Below are 22,034 nucleotides of genomic sequence, written 5' to 3'. Positions count from 1 at the left end.
TTCTATGGCACCCTACCAGTAGAAGTTTCTTCTTCTATATGAACCTGACCATACATTATGATGTATATACCTTTAAGCACCGGAATTCCCTGGGAGTTCCGAAAAGGTTGGTCATCCTGGCAGCTCAATGAGAGGGCTAAAAGGAGTGGGATGATCTGTAAAGGGTCACTTGTATATATTTAAAATATCAACAACCCACCCACCCTTTTTAAAAAAGAAGTTTCTTCCCTGACAAAACTAATTTTTGAGAGAAAATACAACAGGATAAGAGGAGCAGACTTGGAGATATTATAAAGGTCAGTGAGTGAAGAGATTAAGATATCCGAAAGAGCAACTGGAAACACATAGAAATTTAAGCTTACTTCTGAATGGTGCTAATGACAACAGACATGTCATACAGGAGTCAGATTTCTCACATGAACTTTCCCATACACGAAAGGCATTTTAGAGGCTCTTCTGCAGATGACCCCAGATGTCTTCCCCGGATGCCCTCAAAGGTGAAAGAGTAATGATGGTAACACTTTTCTCACTAGTTGCACCCTTTCTTTGCAATACCCTCCAGGTTTGAAGGGGGAAGACAACGAGCTCATTAGTCAATGGCAGTTTTATGGATTATGTGGAGAGCACAAGACCCTGTTATTTTCTCAGGTCACTGAAACTGGGTGATCACATAGGGCAGAATCTTGCCTGTTAGGGGAGTTCAAATTACAATAGGTGTCTGTTAGCTTGTGGGAATTTCTCCCCATCTATTCTTCCTGCATGTATCCATGCCATCTGACAATTTGCTCCATGTGTCTCTGTGTGTTTCTAATCCTCCAAATAGATTTTGAGGGCAATTACATGAAGGTTTTTCCTCTGAATCCTGCTGACAGAATCTGAAGCCTTTCCATGGGTTTCACTATGCTGCTATGTGTCTGCTCCATTCACCAGCTGTTTTTCATGTGCTTCTGTCTTTAATAAGACATTTTATGATTTTATTGTGTTAGTTGTTCTACAGATTTGTTTTCTGTCTTGGGAGCTGTGTGTGTGTGCCTTCAAGTTGCCTGTTGACTTATGGTGACCTCATGAAGTTCATAGGGTTCTCTTAGGCAAAGAATATTCAGAGGTGGCTTTCTCAGTTCATTCCTCTGAAATATAGTCTACAACGCCTGGTATTTATTGGCAGTCTTTCATGGAAGTACTAACCATGGTTGATCTTGCTTAGCTTTCACAATCAGATGGGATCTGGTGCCGTTAGGGTATTTAGGCCCCTGGGAGTAGCATATAATAAAACACTAGGAAAATTCTAGCATACTATCAGGAAAAAAAAGCCTATAAAACTTGCAACTCTGGGTGTTACCTAACTGAAAGTAATTTATTAATCTTGTTGCCCACTTCCAAATTGTCAAGATGAGGATCTTCCTTTTGAATGGCCATGCTCTTTAAAAATTATAGTTAAGGACTATATTCTTTCACTAAGAAAATGAATCGAAAAGGATTTAAATTATAATGCAATTTTCTCTCTGATAGTGGATTTTTTTAAAAAAAATTATCTGAGTAGAACATCTGTAGAACTGGCATATAATAAAATTAAAGCACCTGACTGAAATGTCTGCCTGGCATTTTCCCCACCAGGGATTTTGATCTTCTTAGATTTTGTAACAGAAAGGCAGTGTTAACTTGGAATGACAGCATTTTTGAGTGGTTAACTCTGAAGCTGGGAGAGGGAGGTTCAAATTCAGATGTTAGGAATTATGCTGGAAGTAGGCCCATACCTCTACATAGCTGAGGTGTCACAGCCTACAGGGCTAATAAGGCAGAATCTTATACAATGCATACCAGCTATTCAAATCTATCACAATTTTCCTCCCACAATAGCTCCATGAAGTACAGTTAATAAATCTAAGAGCAGACAGAGATGTGGAGCAAGTCTATAGTTAGGGGGGAAATGCAGATAGACTCCCCATCCTTTCTGCCTCGTACCTGCCTCAGAGCCACTCTGCACCTGTTTAATCCACAGCAGTTGTCTACACTGTATATGTTGCTGTGGTCTGCAGTTAGCTTCTGCTGCTGTTGTCTTTCCCACAACAGATTGCTGTTGGTCGCTATTTACCTTCCACCCCCCCAGAACTACACTTTCTCCATTTTCTCCTCCTCCACTGCTGCTTTTGGCAGAGTGCTTTGAGGTCAAAATGAGGTGCCATTCACCTCAGAAACAAGAAAATAAAATTATTTCAATGTCATTCTGGACAGGGAGGGTAAATGGCAGCTGGCAGTGATTTGTCTTGGAACTGTGGGCAAGTCAGCAAAAGCACGAGCTTACTGAAAAAGATGGCACCTCTGATCTGTCATATCTGCCCTCCAAATGCAGCACAAATCTATTGGACATATGTAGGAAACATTACAGTTTCCCGTAGAATCTGCAGCAAACTGAGAGTTTTAAAAATCTGCATTAAAACATTTTTACTCGGAATTTGGTGCTGGTTGGGCTGGTGTCCTGATCATGCCAGATTCAGGGAAAATGCCATGTACCATGTGTCCCAATTGGCACAGATTCTGGGAGAATTCATTTTTGTTCCCCTGTTTAGACTTGGCTTTTGTCATCTTCAGTATTATAGGCTCCGGTACAACCCATGTTATTTCTCAGCTCCTCACTATAATTCTCCTAAGTAACAGGGCTTCTTGCAAATTTCTATTTCTGAGCCTCAGCAACTAATGCCCAGATGGGCAACTGCACCAAAGTGGGGGCTATTTTTCTCTCCTAGATGCCTTGTGTTCTGCCACCATGCCAAAACTGGAGGTGATAGCTTTAGCCATTTCTTCACTGTTCATTTTTAAAGGAGTGGGAAAAGATCCTGGAGTCACCTTGGGCCACTAAAAAGGGCTTAGAGGCCCCAAAGTGCACTTTCTATGTCCCTGTCCTAGTGAGAAAGGGAACAATACATGTTCTGTTCACAGTAAGAAATTCACCAAAACTCACCACTCTGGGGCAAGTATTCTATGCTTTGGCTGTCTATAACTCATAGAGTGCCCTGGAAGATGGATTACTGCCATCATGGAAGGAAACATCCAGACCTAGCTAGCTGCAAGAGATATCCAGCAGATGCTTGAAAATTCTCCACCCAATCATATGCATATGTGAATATTTATTTCTGTCTTTTTGTACACAAGTAGATATATACATACATAACCTTTTTGATGGATTCTTCAGATCTCTGGACTTCATTATTCCCTTTTTAATCAGTCATAGTACCACAACATTTGTTATTTGTTTCTCTTTCAAAGACAAGGCCAAGTGAGAATGTGGAAGGACCTCTGAGTTAAAGGACTGTGCCTGTTCTTTCCTATGATCCTTGGTGCTGTTTTAGCCTGATTATAGTCCATTTCTGGTGCCCTTCACACTGCACAATTATAGTACTATGATTTCACTTTAACTGCCATGGTTGTATCCTATGAAACTGTGGGGCTTCTGGATACCTATTCATAAACTGCAAATCCCAGGATTCACAGGAGGGAACTACTCTAGTTAAAGTGGAATCATAGTGCTATAATTCTATAATGTGAAAGGGGCCTGGGTTCAGAACAGGTAAACTACTATTTGGTACAGAGGTTTCTATGGATCACAGTTTCCTTTCAATCATGGAGAGAGAACACGTGGCCTTGCATATGCCAAAACTATAACTGCCTTGCTAGTAGTTAGGACTGATAGGAGTTGCAGTCCAACATCTTGAGAGCTGCACACTTTCCATGTCTACCTTAAGCCTTGGCAGCCTTGAAATTCCAAGCAAAAACTATTTTAGATTTGACAGTTAATTGCTCAGGTGACAATTCCATACATACATCTGGTAGACATCTGGTCTGAGGTTGTATATTTGGCTGATATGTTGTTCATTAAAAAAAAGTTTTAACCATTTGGCTTTCCCCCCTGAAAGTAAACATTGTGGAGTTTGTATTTCAGGATAGCATTCTTTATTCTTTTGAATGTTGCAATAGCTGTGGGCTGGAAGCAATTTAAACTTACTGTACTGTAAAATAACACCAAGAGAGACACAGTGCTCATAGGTAACTGTGAACAAACTTATCCCACACATGGCAAACTGAAGCAAGATTTGAAATAGATTTAGTACTGGTGTCCATTCCGCTTTAACTATCATGGCAACATCCCACAGAATACTGGCATTTACCCTGTAGGGTGGGTCATTTAGATATCTCAACCAGAGCACTCCAGTCCCTACAAATCCCAGGATTCCATTGTGGAAGTTATGACAGTAGTTAGGCATAGTGATCTGAGTGCTGCACTATGATTCTGGAGACCAGGGTTTGATTCTCCGCTCAGCCATAAAACCCACTGAGTGACCTTGACCAAGCTGCATGCTCTCAGATTCAGAGGACCTCTTCTGAAAATTTTGCCAATAAAACCCCGTGATAAGTTCTTCATAAGTCAGAAATGACTTGAAGACACACAACAACAACAACAACAACAACAACAAATTGTGCACTGTTAATGTGTCCCAGCTCTGCTTGTTTCCAATGAAATGACAAGATGTGATGTATTTCCATATATATTTGCCTAGCAGTTAATCCTTTATCCACTGAAGTGACACATCCAGTCATACATAATTTCACTGATATTGGAAAAATATTTTAAACAGCAAAATAAATAATATAAAAAAGAAAAGAAAGATGAAATAAAATAATATATGCCACTTCTCAGGAATTATCATATTAATCCTTTTGAAACAGTTGTGAATTAACACATTTAACTCTGTATTCACTCTTGCAGAGCAATATTTCTGGGGCTGGGGAGGAAGAGGATGGCCTCAATTGCTGGCATTTCTGAATCCCATCAGCTTGTGTGGGGTAGGATGGAAAGTGGTGAGCATATTTTTCCTCCATTTCCTCACAATGGGATTAACTACAGCAATGGTTGGCTGATGTTGTTCTTGGCTTCACTACTGTCAGGCATCAATGGCCAGGTAGCCATAATGGCAGAATCTTCTGCTGGTGCCCACATGTAGATTATGATAGCCAGTCTTTGCTTCCATTTTCTAACAGGGCATAGGATTGCTTTGTTTTTTGGTTAACAGACAAAGTAGGTTAATTTAATGTAGGGTTAACAATTTAATTTGGGCATGATTTAGAAAAGAAGAACTGAAGAGGTAGTAATTCACTTGAAATAGTAGCTTTTCAACGACATCATCTTTGACTGAATTGAATCAATGCTAGACTGGGGAAAAAGCAGGATGATATCAATTATATTAATATCAGTACTAAATCATATCCAATCTGTCAGTTGGATTTAGCCTATTAAAAGATACATTATTCTCTATTAAATAAGTAAGTATTTAGCAATTTTTCTTGCATATGGCTAATTTTTCAACAGTGCAATCCTACACTTGTCTGTTCTAAAGCAATTCCATTAATCCCAATGGAACCGCCCTTCAGATGCTTGCATATAGGATTGCAGCCTAAATTGTAAAGGCTCATTGTATGATAATATATAAACATTGTGGATAATTGGGTCCAAGATATCATTCTCAAGAGTTAAGAGAGAATATAATCTGTTAAGAATAACTAGTACAGATCAGGGACAGTTTGTATTATGGTTTGGCTCGCTTGTTATATTGGAAAGAGACAAAGGAAAATCAGTATTTTTTGTTTACCTTTTAACAAATCTGAGTGTTGAGAAACAGGTCAATAGTAAAATAAAGTAAAAAGTAAAACTAGAAAAAACAAATCACAAAGCATAACATTGCTACATAATATGATGACTAGATCACAGCCAGCTATATCTATATCAGTCACTCTCTTAATTGTTGAGAATAAGAAGCAAATATCCCTACAGAATCTGTTACAGAAAATGAACCACTGCTGAACAGTCTTTCCAAACTAGATATTTTGAGGTTTTCATGGATTGAGCCATTTCAGTGTTATCTTGCATCCACATGATGGACAAGATCTTCTGTTTCATCCAAATTACAAAGACTTGTGCTGTTTTAAGAATAAATCCTGTGATGGTGTCATGAATATGAGACAGCTGCAAACAGATGGCTTATAAACATGACTGTTAAGGTTGTCAAGACATTGTTCTGTGAAACCACAACAGACATGCTGAGGGTGGCATTTTAAGGCAGGTGGGAGAGATTCCCTCCCCCCTTTAGTTTCTGTAACAATCTCAATCTGTTCCAAATACTATTTGTTCCAGCTGGCACAGAAAGGATGGGAGTTAAAGGATGACATTTTGGGCCATGTCAAAGGTGACAAACTGGTCAAGAAGAAAGAAGTCAGAGAAAAACCTTTTAAGATTTAGAATGGAAGTGAGCGGTGAGGCCAGTTTCATGTAATGTATGAAAATATAGCCACAGAAAGCCCAGATAGCAACTGGAGATTTTTAAAAAGCAATAATGTAGAATTTGAAAACAACCATATTTGGGTGGTGTGGGTGGAATATCTTGTAGATCTACCACCAGATCCCAAACCTTGCTGCAAAGTGGAAGATGGGGATAATTTCTTCTTGCCTTTTGACTTACTTATTGAAACAAACCAAAACAAAACATTTTTTCTCTCCAAGTCAAAGGAGAGAAGGTGTAAACTACGCCAGCTCCAGCACTGGTGTAATTTAGGATGTTGATAATCATATCTAGGGGAAAAGGAAGCTTATGTAGCTGGAGATCTGGGGCCTAACATAGTCTTGTCTTTGGAGTGACATAGGAACACCATGTGTGGAACAGTGATGGTGGAACTATCTACCACCTCTTTGCAAGGATATCTCTGGAAGTGGACTTTCCCCATCACTGATCCAGGAAGGACCATTTGCTCCCTCTCCATTGGTCCTCTGCAACATTTACCATATATATTCGACTATAAGTCGACCTCATGTATAGGTTGAGGGCAGATTTGGGGGCCAAAATTATGGATTTTGATATAACCCATGGATAAGTAACCTGTGGTCACTTGTCCAAAGTCTTCTCTGCTGAGATGAAATGCACACTAGTTTAACTATAATCATTATTTCTAAATGTGCATCTAAACATAAAATGCAGCATAAATGCACTTTGTGCAAAGCATCGTCTTGTGTGGGTTTTTTTTCTTTTTGGAAGTGCCTTAGTGGTTAGCCTACAGTACTTCCAGTTCTTCTGCCCCAACTATCTTTCATGTTTTTAGATAGTGTTCTTGGCAACTTTCAATTCTCTCTCATTTTCCGATTGCTCTGCACCAAACAACATTCTTTGAGCCTTCTACAACATCTGTTTTAAGCTTATTTTAAAACAGTAAAAAATTAGACAATTCCTGTGTCTTTGTCCAAGACCTCTGATTACAAGAATGACAGCCACAAATATAGTAATCATCCAGGGTTTAATTGCTCTGCCTGTTTTTGGGTGGGTTTTTTTCCCCCTCTTGAAAAATTCGTCCTCAATGTTGCTTTGAGCCTTAGCAGCTTCATCTAGTTATGAAAAGTGTGCATGGAAACACTCAGCAACATCCACTCCCTCTTTTGCAAAATCGGAAAATCTGGAAATCTTGTCACTGTCATTCATGTTGATTCCACAACTCTTGCTACATTGCTTGGACTTTTTGAACTAGAATTCCCAAACTCATCGGTCAATACAGATTGGGCAATTTGGGGATGTTTTCAAGGTCTGTGCAGAACTCCAGATAGTTGGAAGAAGAGCCTGAAGGAGGGATACCTTTTAGGAATCCATAAAAGATACACTTGTAATGCTAGATGCCTGCTGCCCCAAATCTGGGCATTTTATAGCTATGTACTATGTATAGAAAGGAGGAGAGGATGTAAATCTGGGTGCTGTAAGGGGGGGTTGTTTTTTTCCTTTCCTCCCTCTAGAAACATTCCTATATAAGGTGCAGAAAGGGACACATAGGCATGTTACAGACAGCCAAAATAAAGCTGCTTCGAGTCACAGTGGAGGTATGGTGTTTCAATGATGCATGCGTCCTAAGAGTCCAGAAGCCACACCAAAGCCACACTCCAGTCCTTAGGGATGGAGCATGGCTTTGGTGTGACTTCTGAACTCTTAGGACGCATGCATCATTGAAACACCATACCTCCACTGTGACTCGAAGCAGCTTTATTTTGGCTGTCTGTAACAGGCCCAAGTTTTTAAAACTTCCTTTCACCCACAGGCTATTTCAATGCTCCCTCCACCACCACCACCCCCGCCATTACAAACAGAAAGATGTTAGAGGTTGAAAAAAAACCCACTTTTCCCTCTTAGCTTGCCCCCCTTTAAAACGACACTCTATAATACATGACTTGCCTGACACCATTGCTTTCAGACCATAGACATAACTCCTAGTGTCTTACAGTCTGCCTAACATCTGGTTCTTCTATTCCCATTCTTGTGCTATGCACATTTATTCAATGGTTGTTATTCAGAAATATGCACAGCAGTGCAACCTTGTCCCCCTTCTCCCCACCCGCAGAACTGAGGTATCCCCATGGGGTGGAGGAAATGAAGAAATCCAGGATTTTAGCACAGCTATGACTGGCCAGCTCAGTGACTAAACGGGCAGGACTTCCCGTCTTTGCCAATTAGTATAAGTTTAGAAATTACATTTCCAGAAAATCAAGTGGGTTACACCCTGGGGTTTAAATTTTTAAACATCTTTTCAGGCTCCATTGCCATCAGTGTTCTATAAATCATAGCAATTCACATGTTTTTGTCAGATCATTTTGGTTTTCTACTGTTTTTTAAAAATATACAAATATATTTATTTCTTCTTACCTCAAGCATTCCAAAGTATTTAAAAACCATCCCTTTCTTTTCCAGACTTATCAGTACTCAACTACCCAACTTTGCCATTAGATGGAAAGATGACGATCTTAACACTCACTCACATCCTCAGCTCAACAACTTTCAATGAGCTTTTCTGCAAAGTAAGTTTGCATTTTTCTCTAAGTTAAATCTCCACAGTTGCAGAAAGACAGAGCATGGACCACAGTCTGAACATTTTGTGTTATTGCCATGGCTGGATTTACCCCCCCCCCCAACCAAGCTATGATTCTTGAAAACGATTAAAATCAACTCAATGTAAATGGTTTCAGTTGCAGTGATTTTAGGAGTATGGAATCCATGACATAAAAGTGCTATAACTGCCCAGATTATCACTGCCAGCTATGATCAGTACAAAGTAGTCAGTAAATGCTTTCATTTCATAAACACTTTCCATGTGCACTTTCTTCAATATCAGAGAGTGCTAATCTTTCAGTAATGCAAAATATATTTTTGAAATCCACAGGAGGTGATTAAACCACTATAAATAATATATACCCCACCCCTTTACAGCAGGAATAGAGAACCTTTTTCATTCCAGGGGCCAAATTCCAATTTGGGAATGGTTGCAGGGGATGCATTTCAGAGCTGGGTGAGATGAGGGCACCAGACAGAACCAAGGACAGAGTACAAAGACATGACATTACATAACCTGTGCAAACAATTTGGATTTCTATAATTACACTATACTATGTTAGATGGCAAGTAAAGTTAGGAGACTGTATGAAGACTGAGTGACAAGAGTAGGATGTTGAAATACATTGCATATGCTTGGTGACTGGCTGAGAGAAAGTGGAGATACAGAAATGATGTGAGCGTGAGGATGAGAGTTGTAGGATTAAGGTTTGGATGAAGACAGAAGTCCTGTTCAGGCATGTGTCTGAACACATGTTGGTCTAAATCTGTGTATGGGGACAGAGATGATACATAAGCATCACACCAAAACAAACTAGGCCTGTGTACACTGAACATGAAAGTCTGATGTGGACTCTGTAACTATGGCCTGTTACAGACTGCCAAAATAAAGCTGCTTCAGGTCTCTTTGGAGGTATGCTATTTAAATGATGCATGCACCCTAAGAATCTAGAAGCTGCACTCCAGTGCTTAGGAATGGAGTGTGGCTTTGGCGCGACCTCCAGACTCTTAGGACCCATGCATCATTTAAATAGCATACCTCCAAAGAGACCTGAAGCAGCTTTATTTTGACAGTCTGTAACAGGCCTATGTTCAGCTGAATGCAGTTACAAGTCTCTCATGAGCAAAAGCATTACCTTGTCAGAGTTCTCACATGTGCTTTGTAACTATGTTCAGGTGAACAGTTATCCAGCCCTCTTCAGTCACAGGCCAGGAGCAGATAGAGGAGAAAAGCTGGCTTATCCCACCCAGAGTTTCCCAGTTTTTAATGAGAACCCACTGACTGAACTGCCAGCTCTTACAATGCCCAACAATTGACGTCCAGTCCACACCACCCCCTCCTGTTGTGGGGAAGGATCACCATAGTCCATATCCAGACTCCAAGGGACCTTTCACACCACAAAATTATAGCCCAATAAGCCATCACAGCATCCTATCTGTAGTTTCGACTGGAGCTCTCTGGCACACAATTCTAAATGCTCCCCCTAAACTGAAAATTTCAGGATTTCATAGGAGGGAACCATAGCAGTTAACTGTGGAAACTGTTCTAAAGTGGAATCGTGGCACTATAACTGTGTAGTGTGAAAATGCCCTAGACTGAAGGTTCCCCATCTTTGTTGTACACTCATATCTGAAAGTACTCCATTCCATTGAACTTAATGATATTGATGTCTGAACAGAGGTGTTACAGCACTGTTCTGTTAAAATTGTCTACAGCCTTCATCATTTACACTGAATAGTAGCCCTCTTCGTGAGATAAATCACCTATTCTGAAAAGTAAAATAATAAATAGTTGAATAACCCAGTAAGAGCTATTTGACAGTGGAACACATTCCCTTGGAGTGTAGTGGAGTCTCTTTCTTTAGACAGGGTAGATGGCCATCTGTCAAGGGTGATTTGATTGTGTATTCCTGCATGGCAGGGGCTTGGATGGACCCTGAGGTCTCTTCCAACTCTGTGATTCTAAATATATACAGTTGGCCCTCCACATTCATTGGTGGGGGAGGTTGGGGCATAGCATCTCTGTGAAAGTGAAATATCCATGGTACTCCCATTCCTCAGCAGTACTCTCTTGAGGATATTGAGATGAGATGAGGTGTGGTCCCAGATCCCGGGTGGTTTGCTCACTGTCCTGGACTCTTCCTTTGCTCCTCCCTCAGTGTCTCTTTTTCTGTGCCTGTTAGGCTTCCCTGCCTCTTCCTTTGCCCACCCGCTCTCCCTTGCTGTCTCTTTCTCTGTGCCCACTAGTTTTCACTGCCTCTTCCTCTGCCCTCCCTCCCTACCTCCCTCCTTGTCTCTTTCTTTACCTGCCCACCCATCCTCCCTCCCTCTTTCTCCCAGGGCCAGGGTGCACATGAAGGGAAAGACACCACTTTCTCTCTGTTTACTTTGCTTTTGTCCCTTCTTCATGCCCACTCTGGACAAACTCAGGAATATTCAAATTTGCAAATGTTAAACCCACAAATGAGGGAGGGCTCACTGTATTTTTAAAAACATCATGGGAATCCCATTGACTCATGGAAATCAGGTAGCTGATCCTTTAACCTGTGACCTTCAAGATCTACCTTTGGTGCTGCCTCTGTTCAGCCGGATTAAAATTCACTATCACCAGCAGTTGGTTTTGCTCCAGCAGACCAATTATGGATAGAAAACTTCTATTCAGTATAGAAGTGGAGAGAAAAGTAGCCTCATATACATTAGGATGCAGAAAATCTCTTCTGCCAATCTTCCTGCAGTAGATAGCATGCCATGAATTTTGACAACTCTATCATTCACTTTTAACTGTCTCAAAAGCTTTTGTGCACTGTCCCGGTGTGCTTTTCCCCCCTCCTCTGTGTCTATCAGTGAAAGAAACAGAGCACAGCAGAAATGATTTGATTGCACAGGTGAAAGAAAACCTGTCATATCTCATAGAAGAATTTTAAGTTGTTTATGCAAATTTTAAAATGCCCATTATGAGACTGATGGGAGAAAACATCTAAGCAGCCAGAACTAGTGTTAGAACAAATGACTAGTCTGATTTAAAATGGGTTTGATTTTATTACAGTTTTAATTTTGTTTTTATTATTGTTTTGTGGTGCTTGTGATTTTAAGTTTTATAATCTGGCTTGTGTGAGTTTTCCAAAAAAGTAAATAATAAACCTTATAACAAATAACAAACAGTCCACATATCAACCTTTTCTGGGAGAATGTTTTCTTTCTTATATGGGTTGAGAGTTCTCAGAAAACTTTCTATCCTTTTGCCAGGCTGAATTCTTTCATATCAGTTTGTAATCCTCAGTGCTGCTTTGGCTCCCTTTTCTTTCTGCTTTCTTTTTATTTGATCCCAATCCACCAGGGACCAATGTAATGGACATGACACCAAGCAGACATAGCAGATTTGATGACACCACTGAGAGAAAACAAATCCACTGATGTTGCCTTGAAAGGGGGGTGAAGAGGAAACCTATTTCTGTTGTCAAAGCAACTGAGTTAATGGCAATGGATCCAACACTCAATGTAGAACAAGAACAAATTACTTTAAAAAAAGGAACTTCCTAAGCTCTGCCCTGTCCTTTCTTGCCACACTGGAGCAGTGTCCTCACCTGTCCCTTCTGGAAAGACAGTGACTGCTCTCCTGGTGGCTTTGGCAAAGGCGATAAATATTCTGTCACTTCTGCTACCCATTCAGAATGACAGCTGCTGCTGTACAATAGCAAAATGTTTTTGCCAACTTTTGCTGAAAGTCTCCTCCTTGACAAATCACCAAAAGAGAAAGCACTTTTCACAACTTTAAAAATCATGGGTGAACTATTCCCCCTTTCATCTCCATCCTACTACTTCAGGATCAGGTCATGTATCTGATAATACTGGCTCAGGGATCCTGGAGGATTGATATCCAGAAAAGTGATTTTCCCAAGCTCTGCTTAGGGCTACTCAGTCCTATTACTTTTGTATTCTAAACAGTGGCCCAAATCCCTTGCCATTGGGCTCCCAGTGACTTCATGCGACGGCAGCCTTAAATGTGAGTGCAAGGGCTCTGGTGCTAAAAGCGTTCATATATAAATGTCAATTCATGCTTCTTTGTCCTGCTCCAAATGGAGGCCCCTTTGTAATTCCTGACAGAAGGTTCAAATGGATGACGTGCTCTGGGAAAGGAGGACAATCTCTGGTCACCTTGACTTGGAGCTATTTCTCCAGTCTTTCCATTTAAATGATGGTTGTGAGAGTGGGGGAAAACACTGACAGGTGTGTGGAGGGGATGGAGCCCCAAACTTTTTAACTTGGGTCCATTCCTGTAACCAGGGTGACCCAATGTCCTCACTGACATGGAAGACAAGGCTTCCCCTTCTTTGGATATGCATCGCTCTTCTTCTTGTTGAGAACGGCTGGGTGGCAGCGAAGGAGCAGGAGGAAGAGGAGGACGCCTGTCATTGCTGGGCCTGCTCCTGCTGTTCACCAAGGAGGAGGAAAGGCACAGCACTACCTCCTCGGGAGGCACCCATGAGTGCCAGAGACCTCCTCCTCCCCACCGATGATGCAATTTGATTGACAGCAGCACAAATCAAGTGGGAATGACAATCGTTTCAAAAAGACACAAATTCATGGAATAATGAAATAATACGCTTCCACAGTGGGAACTATGCATCGGCCTGAATCAATTCAGAGACCTGGTGTCAATGCAACTCACAAAGTGATTTAAATGCAAATGGAAATGGCCCCAAAGAATCACCAACGCCACTTCCTATAACATTAGGTGTTTTACAGATGTATTTCATGGGTTGTGCCAGACTGTTTGCGGGGAATTTGTTAATATCTCATGACAAGGGTCTTGTATTTGAAGAAACAGAATGTTAAGACTATAAAATCTCAACCAATAACAAGTATCTAATAAAGCTGAGATTCTACTATTACTTTTTTTTAAATGAAAAATTCTGACTTGTAGGAAATACCCCAGCATTATAAGGAGGCAACTGATCAGATGCTCAAATTTCATTGTCTACAATCTCCTTTCTGCACATAGTTTACCAAGTGGAATGGAACTGGTGAAATGGAGAAAGATATTACAGTATACAAGAACACAAACTCAAAAGCCCTCTTGTGGATGTGCTTGGGTCTTTGAGGTATATCACACACAGAAACCCATATCAATATATCTCAGAGTAAACCAAAAACTGTATAAAGTCTTACCTGATTTTATGCAGTCAGATGTTTTACAAACACCATCTGAAAAAGAGATTACTATATATTACATATTTATATTGTTAAGTATTGTTCAGATAGAGCAACATATTGTGTCTATAAATTCTGAGCATTTCTGATAACACAGGTAACTTAATATTGCATAAATGTACATGCAAAAGTATATTCAGTTATGGATGCTTAGAGGAAGTTAACTGAAACAAGTCCCACCATCATCACCTTATAGTGTTTGAACCAAGGGTAATTCATTGAAGCCAAATGGTAGGAAATTTAATACAGATTAAAAGTAGTCCAGCATTAACATATTAAAATCATGGATCTCATGGTCATCTCTGTGGAAGATGCCATGAAATCTACCCTGAGTACTAGTTTTTGTTGGAAGATGCAGCAGTCCTGCACTTATTCTTGTGAGGGCATGGTTTCACATAGGGCATGATTTGGAGTGGCTTAGGGTGCTGGGCATGTTTAGACTGGAGGAGATAGGGTTAAGAGGTGTCATGATAGATATGTTTAAATAGTTGAAAGGATGTCTTATTGAATAAAGTGCAAGCTTGTTTTCTGCTGTTCCTGAGTCTAGGGCAAAGAGCAATAGATTAAAACTACAGGAAAAGACATTCCACACAAACATTAGGAAGAACTTCCTCATGGTAAGAGCTGTTCAACAATGGAATACACTGCCTCAGAGTGTGCTGGAGTTTCCTTCTTTGAAGGTTTTTAAAAAGAGGCTGCATAGCCATCTGTCAGGAGTGTTTTGGCTGTGCCATGTCAGAGGGTTGGACTGGATGGCCCTTGTAGTCTCTTCCAACTCTATGATTCTATAATTTTGTTCTCTTGTCCACCAGGGATAAAAGGGCATAGACAGATAGATTAGGACCTTGACTTTTCATCTCTGCTTGCTTCCTCTGCCTGCCACCAATCTCAAAGCATTATGGACATATTGCATTATCTTCAACTAGGCTTATTCAAATCACTGCCCTTCTAACCTGGAGCTGACCACTCCCCATTTTCCCCTGGCCTCTGCTATGTACTCTTTCTCTCTCTCTTTTCATAGAAGAAAGCATATCTGCCTACTAACTTTACTCTCTTAGGATACTTCAGCAATCAGGCTTTTGTCCTCCAGGGAGTGGGTGGGACTTGTTCTGGACAGTGCATTCTTGTGTAAATTGTAAGGAAATAGATGAAAAAAGTGCTTCTCATTTAATTCTTACACAGGAGATGAAAACATTCACTATAATTGGTGAGACACACCTTTGGGGAGAGGGAAAAATAAGAAATCATCTTTATATCCCTAGCTCAATCCCCTAGAATTGGTACATGTCAGAAGCGAGCTGAGAAAGTGGAAGCAAGTGAAAAACTTGCATGTTACAGGGACAAAAGAAAATGGAAAAGTTTCAGACCATATGCTATACAAATAAGTAAAAAGGTGAATGGAGAGTAGGATTTCTTGCTACTAGCGGGCCGGACAAAGTTCCAATGGTTCTTATTAATGTATTCCAAGACAGAGGCCGACATCCTTGTTGAAGCTGGTGGCACATAAACTGGAATATATGTGTAAAGTTGTGGAAAGGTGAAAACAGCCAGCTAGAAGTGATGTGAGGGAACTCACCTGGTGCACCTATGTAGATAATCAGTGACCACTTGTACTGGGGATGGAGCTGTGCCCACATATTGTCCAGCAACCATAGTTCAGCCTGGCAAAAAACACTGCTTATGGAGGTACTGTGGGCCTCCTTACCAAATGTTGTAAAAAGTAATTAGGCACAGCGATTGCGCAAACTTGATCCTCTAGGTGTTTTGGACTTCAACTCCCATTAGCCCCCTAGCCAGCTTAGAAAACAGTCGAGAATTATGGGAGCTGAAGTTCAAAACATCTGGAGGACCAAAGTTTGGGAACCACCATACTAGCATATAGCCCCAGGAGGACCATAGACAAAGACTTGTGTAGATGAACTTAGATACACAGTTCAGAGAAGGGAGTGCATTGAGTTGCTAGGGGAAGTGATTCCAGAGAAGTAAGATAAATTCTTACTTTCTATTGAGCGATGTGATTGGATATTTTACTCACAGTCCTTTCACACAAGGAATAACACAAAATACATCCTTTTGGGACTCTGTGTGTACATGGACATGCTTTTAGAACTGTATCTTCATTCTTCAGATTTGTTTAGTCATAAGGGAAGATTATACCAAAAACTTCTCTACGGAAGTGGGTCAAGGATGTTTCGGATAAGTAGGAAAAAATGTGATTTGGCATGAATTTGTAACTGCTGAGCTTTTGTGGCTGCATCTTTTGGGCTGGTGAGAGAAAACATTTGGGTCTATATTGCACTAGGACAACAAATTTACAGAGAAAAGAGAACTGAAATGTTTTAGGTGAATATCTCTTTCTCGAACACTGTTCTGATGATATAAAATGGAACTCCTCCTCTCTCCACTGTGTAACTAAGAATGATTCATATTACTAAGAAATGTTGAAGTTGTGGGAAATGGTAAAATTATTTTGTTTGAGGGGAAAGAAATCTAACTTCTATCTGCAAGGACTCAAGAGAGAACACTGAAGCCTGAAGGGATTCTGATGTTCACATAACATTGTCTTATGTCTTAAAGGCTGAAAAGTGAATAGAACCTAGAAAAAAGGAATTGTTTATATAGTGATGAAAGGGGAAATAACTAGGTAAAATTGCTTCAGTTTCATGAATCATATAAATTTTAATGTCATTTTTAAATCTGTTAATTTGCATCATTCTGAGAGAAAAAAGTTACCTGTAGGAAGAAAAAACATCTAGGGATGTAAGGCGTTCTCTGAGAAACAGCTATCATAGTGAGGTTTAGTAAGTAGCATATGATGTGTCCTATCATACGGCTAAATATGCCAAGTTAGCCCTGATAAACAGAGAAACTTCTAAACTATCTAATGACAGGATATAATCTTTGACCTATTTTAAATCACTGTTTTTCAGTTAGTACTGTATTAGCCTTGTGTATTTCTATTACTAAATCAACTATTTCATCTTAATCATGTGTGAATATGAGACTGGTTTGTTTCTTATAGTTATATGTATTTAAAAGACTGGTTAGGGCCTAAATACTATAAGGCACAAGATCCTGTCTGATCTTGGAAGATAAGCAGGTTAAGCCTGGTTAATACTTGCATGGGAGACCATGAATAAATACCAGAAGCTAAATGCTATATTTCAGAGGAATGAACTGACAAAACCATCTCTGAGTATTCCTTGCCTGAAAAACCCCATGAAATTCATGGGGTCACCATAATTTGGCAGGTGACTTTAAGGTACACACACACACACACACACACATATACAAGTCCAGTTGATTCATGCAGAATAAATGTGATAATGAGTGATTTAGACAGAAAGCATTAATGAAGCCAGAATGACTGCAATATTACTAAAAGTCAATAGTAAAGGTTCTTTGAGGAGAGCCAGTGTGGTGTAGTGGTTTCAGCATTTGACTACAACTCTGGAGACCTGGATTCAAATCCCTGCTTGTTCATGGAAACCCACTGGGTGACCTTAGGCAAGTCATACTCTCTCAAACTCAGAGGAAGGCGATGGCAAACCCCCTCTGAATAAATACTGCCAAGAAAATCCCACAATTTATAGTGACTTTAGGATTGCTATAAATTGGAAACAAATTGAAGGCAAACATCATCATCATCATCATCATCATCATCATCATCATCATCATCAGCTGCCTGAATATCTTCTGTTTGGGGAAATTCTAGAAATATGGCCCCCAAATGTGGGCATAAATGGTTGAAGGCAATCAGTGTTTCCCTTTTTCATCTAAAGGGAGAGGCCAGCTAGGTGTAATTAAGAAGAAAATAATAAAAATGCTTGGAGAGAATGAGTGCAGTCATTGAGTGAGGTCTTGAGAAAAAGGCAAGACAGTAAGGTCTAGGAAGGTGCTTTTTAGTGGGCTGCCTGTGGCAATTTTGTGGCTCTCCAGATGTTGTTGGACTACAAATCCTACCTAGTATAGCTGGACTAAAGAATGCTTAGAAATGCAGTTCAGCAATATAAGGAGGGCCACTGGATCCCCATCCCACTCTATATATAGGGTAGTGAAGTTTGCTGGTTTGGGTCTAAATCCAATTGCTAGTTCTTACTAGATTCAGCTCACTGAATTAATAGGAATTTGGCAAGTCAACACAAGAATTCCATTGATTTAATGGGTCTTTGAAACTAGTAATTGTTGTCATCTATGTGCATCCTGAACTTACAGAAATAGATTACATTTTTGCAAAATATTTTGAGCAAACCTCCAGTAATCTGCTTCCAAAAGTTAATAAACACAGGGAAGTGCTGTGTCCTTGGAAATTTTCAAGAATTAACATTACTGGCAAATGCTTTTTTCTTTTAATGTTCTAGTTACCCATAGATAACATGATATCTTAAAGAAGCCAGTCTCAAACATCTATCAGTCAGCAAGTCCAGTACATACTGTTATTATAACAAGCAAGGCAAGTTATTTTAACTAATTAAAAACAAGCCGTTCCAAAGGAAACATGGATCTCTTTCAAGTTTAGTAGCTAAAATTTCAACTATAGTTCCAGCTAACACGTTCAGAATGTTCCAAAATATTTTACCATGGTATAACAATCAACCCCCTTTAAGTGCAACTATATTTCATGCTAGGATTTCCAACTCTCCCTTTGAGCTTCTGAATGAACTTTTGTCATGGAACTTATAGTTTAAGGAGCTTCCCACTTACCATCATAAGTAGCATAAAGAGCAATCATGGTGATAGTCACAATAGCAAGGAGAATGACTACAACAGTTAGTCCTATTTCCAGTGCACTCCATTGCAGTTTTTTCTTTTGTTTTGGAGAGTTCATTTCAGTTATATCCATCTGACTTTCTGACTTGCCCATAACCTAGAGTCTGGAAAGAAAAAGAAAACAAAGCAAGTTGTCAAGTCTGAAAGAATGGAAATTCTCAAGTTCCTCCTACCTAGTTAAGGAGTTGCTTTTTTTCCAGTGAGAAAGAGGAAATATTAGTGGCTGTATATTTTTAAGGCACAAAACTGTTAGTCACACCAGTAAATTCACATAGTATTTTGCCACTTACAGTCCACAGGAAAATGTTGTTCTAGGCACAGAGCCCCTAAAAAAGGAACGAAAACATACCAACAACTTGATTTTATTGCTATCATATCTATTTTAATTGCACTCCTGTGGTACAAGAGTTCACAAGTGAGTGAAATTCAGCTGTTACTGTTTGAATAAAAATTAACTTAACCTTTCAGTCTTTGATTGTTTGCCAATTGTCAAATGCATTTGGTTTTGGAATTGCTGACGTTTTTTTTTTAATTTGGCCTCTGTGACATTTTCTGAATCATTCCAGCAATTAATGACTAAAGTCTTCTGACTTCAATACAACATCAAAGAGGGGGAAAGTAGTCTCCTATGTGCCACATAGAATATATATAGGGCCCAAGATTTACAAATCTAAACAGTGACATAAATAGCTAAAGAAAAACATTGTGAACCTAGATGACCCACAAATTTGACTCAGCATAGATGTGTTAACTGTACAGAGACTAGTACAGTATCACTTTAAATGCCATGGCTCCATCCTTTGGAATCCTGGGATACGTAGTACATTGTGGAATGTAGAATTCTCTGGTAGAGAGCTCTAGTGCTGTAGTTCAGAGTTCTTTTGTTTCATTTCCATATAGAAGAACAAATAATATCAGCAGTCTTCTCCCCACTATGCAAGAACATGAAGATTACTATGCACTTTTCAAGCACTGTTTGTACCTCAGCACTTCATGAGGGAAAAAGTCATTAATACCACAAATAGATACGTTTTTCCTGTGCAAAGGGGATTTGAAGCAGAAAATGTGTGTGTGTGTGGGGGGGGGGAAGTTGTGCAAAATACATCATCATCATCATCATCATCATCATCATCATCATCATCATCATCATCACCACCACCACCACCACCACCACATTTATATCCTGCCCTTCTCCCAGGACTGGGACTAAAGACAGTGTGCAACATTTTTTTTAAAAAAAATCATTTAAAAACATAAAAAATAATACATTGAAACAATATAGCACCCCAGGTCATTCTTTAAAAGCTTTCTGTTTTGAATGCCTGTCTGAAAAGGAAGGTTTTCACCTGTCAGCAGAAGGCCATCAAAGAAGAGACCATTCTGGTCTCCCTGGGCAGGGAGTTCTAGAGTCTAGGGGCAGCCATGGAAAAGGCCCTCTCTCATGTCCCCACCAACCGTACTTGTGATGGTGGTCAGATGGAGAGAAGGGCAGATCCCTGAGGATCTCAGAGCCCCTGCCAGCTCATAGATGGAGATACAGTCTGCCACATAACCTGGACCTGAGCCTATAGGGCTTGAAAGGTCATTACCATCACTTTAGAATTGTGCCCAGAAATGAATTGGCATCCAGTGGAACTGTTTCAACAGGGGCGTTGTATGATCTCTGTAACCTGCCCCTGTTAGCAGCCTGGCTGCAACTCCTTGGAGCAGTAGAAGTTTCCAAACACTCTTCAAAGGCAGCCTCAAGTAGAACACATTACAGCAGTCCAAACGGGATGTAAGCAAAGCGTGTACCACCATGGCCAAATCCGACATCTCAAGGAATGGGGAGAGTTGGCACATAAGTTTTAAATGTGCAAAAGCATTCCTGATCACTGCAGAGACCTGGGCCTCCAGGTTCAAAGTTGAGTCCAGGAGTACCCCAAACTGCGAACCTGCATCTTCAGGAGGAGTGTGACCCCATCTAACATAGGCTTAATCTTTATTCCCTAATCTGCCTTCCGACTGACCTGGAGCACCTCTGTCTTATCTGGATTAAGTTTCAATTTGCTTGCCCTCATCCAGTCCACTTCTGATGACAGACACTGGTTTAGGACCAGGACAGCCTCCTTGGATTGAGGTGGAAAGGAATAGTAGAGTTGAGTGTCATTGGCATATTGATGGCACCGCATCCCAAAACTTCAGATGACCTTTCCCAGCAGCTTCATGTATATGTTAAATAGCATAGGGGACAACACAGAACCCTGAGGGACCTTACAGGCCAATGGCCAGGGGGTTGAGCTGGTGTCCCCTAACACAACCCTCTGGGTTCACCCCTCCAGGAAGGAATGGAGCCACTGAAAAACAGTACCTCCCAGAGAGGCGGTCTCTACCATGATTGATATCAAAAGCCACTGAGAGATCCAGCAGAACCAACAGGGATAGACTTCCTCTGTCTAGTTCCTTGCGTAAATCATCCATCAATGCAATCAAGGCTGTCTCTGTTCCATAGCCAGGCCTGAAACCAGACTGAAACAGATTAGATAATCGGTTTCATCCAGAAACCCCTGGAGTTGGGAAGCCACCACACGTTCCAAAACCTTGCCCAAAAATAGTAAGTTGAACACTGGCCAATAATTATTCATTATTGTGAGATCCAGGGATAGCTTTTTTTTTTATTAAACAGAGGCCTCATAACTGCCTTCTTTAGGCAAGATGGAATTCTGCCTTGTTGTAGGGAGGCACTGACTACCTCTTTTACTCACTCAGCCAGTCCCTTTCTGGCCTGTTTAATAAGCCAAGAAGGACAAGGGTCCAAGACACATGTGGTGGTTTTTTCCCTCTTTAAGAATCCTTTCCAAATCATCAGGCTGTACAAGCTGAAAAGTATCTATTAGCACTGGACAGACAAGTGCCAAGGTTACATTCACTGGCACTGTATCAACAGTAGCATCCAGGTTGGAGCTGATCTGAGCGATTTTATCTGCAAAATGTTGTGTAAATTCTTCATAGCGGGCCTCTGAGTGGGCTGCAATTGCTACTTGAGAGTGAGTGTGTAAAAGACCCCTGACTACTCGGAACAGCTCTGCTGGACTTCATGCAGATGCAATGCTGGCAGCAAAAAATAATTGCTTTGCTTCCCATACTGCTATGGAAATATAAAATATA

The 22,034-nt window shown here is 40.4% G+C and overlaps 1 protein-coding gene across 4 annotated transcripts in view; it reads right to left on the bottom strand.

The window, feature by feature from the left end:
• Window positions 1-22,034, bottom strand: part of MME (membrane metalloendopeptidase) — a 114,038-nt gene that overhangs the window by 71,467 nt on the left and 20,537 nt on the right. For 2 of the 4 annotated variants that reach the window (XM_042458988.1, XM_042458986.1), the window contains exons 2-3: window positions 18,822-18,991; window positions 14,076-14,111 (exon numbers count right to left, since the gene is read on the bottom strand). In XM_042458988.1, the coding sequence (XP_042314922.1) occupies window positions 14,076-14,111; window positions 18,822-18,981 (196 nt within the window). In that variant the 5' untranslated portion in view covers window positions 18,982-18,991. Of the gene's footprint in view, window positions 1-14,075; window positions 14,112-18,821; window positions 18,992-19,177; window positions 19,319-22,034 lie in introns of those variants that run through there. The other 2 variants (XM_042458987.1, XM_042458989.1) reach the window with 2 other exon arrangements.

Source organism: Sceloporus undulatus, chromosome 3 (assembly GCF_019175285.1).
Source record: "Sceloporus undulatus isolate JIND9_A2432 ecotype Alabama chromosome 3, SceUnd_v1.1, whole genome shotgun sequence".
Classification (NCBI taxonomy): domain Eukaryota; kingdom Metazoa; phylum Chordata; class Lepidosauria; order Squamata; family Phrynosomatidae; genus Sceloporus; species Sceloporus undulatus.
This window is presented reverse-complemented; position numbering and strand designations above follow the sequence as displayed.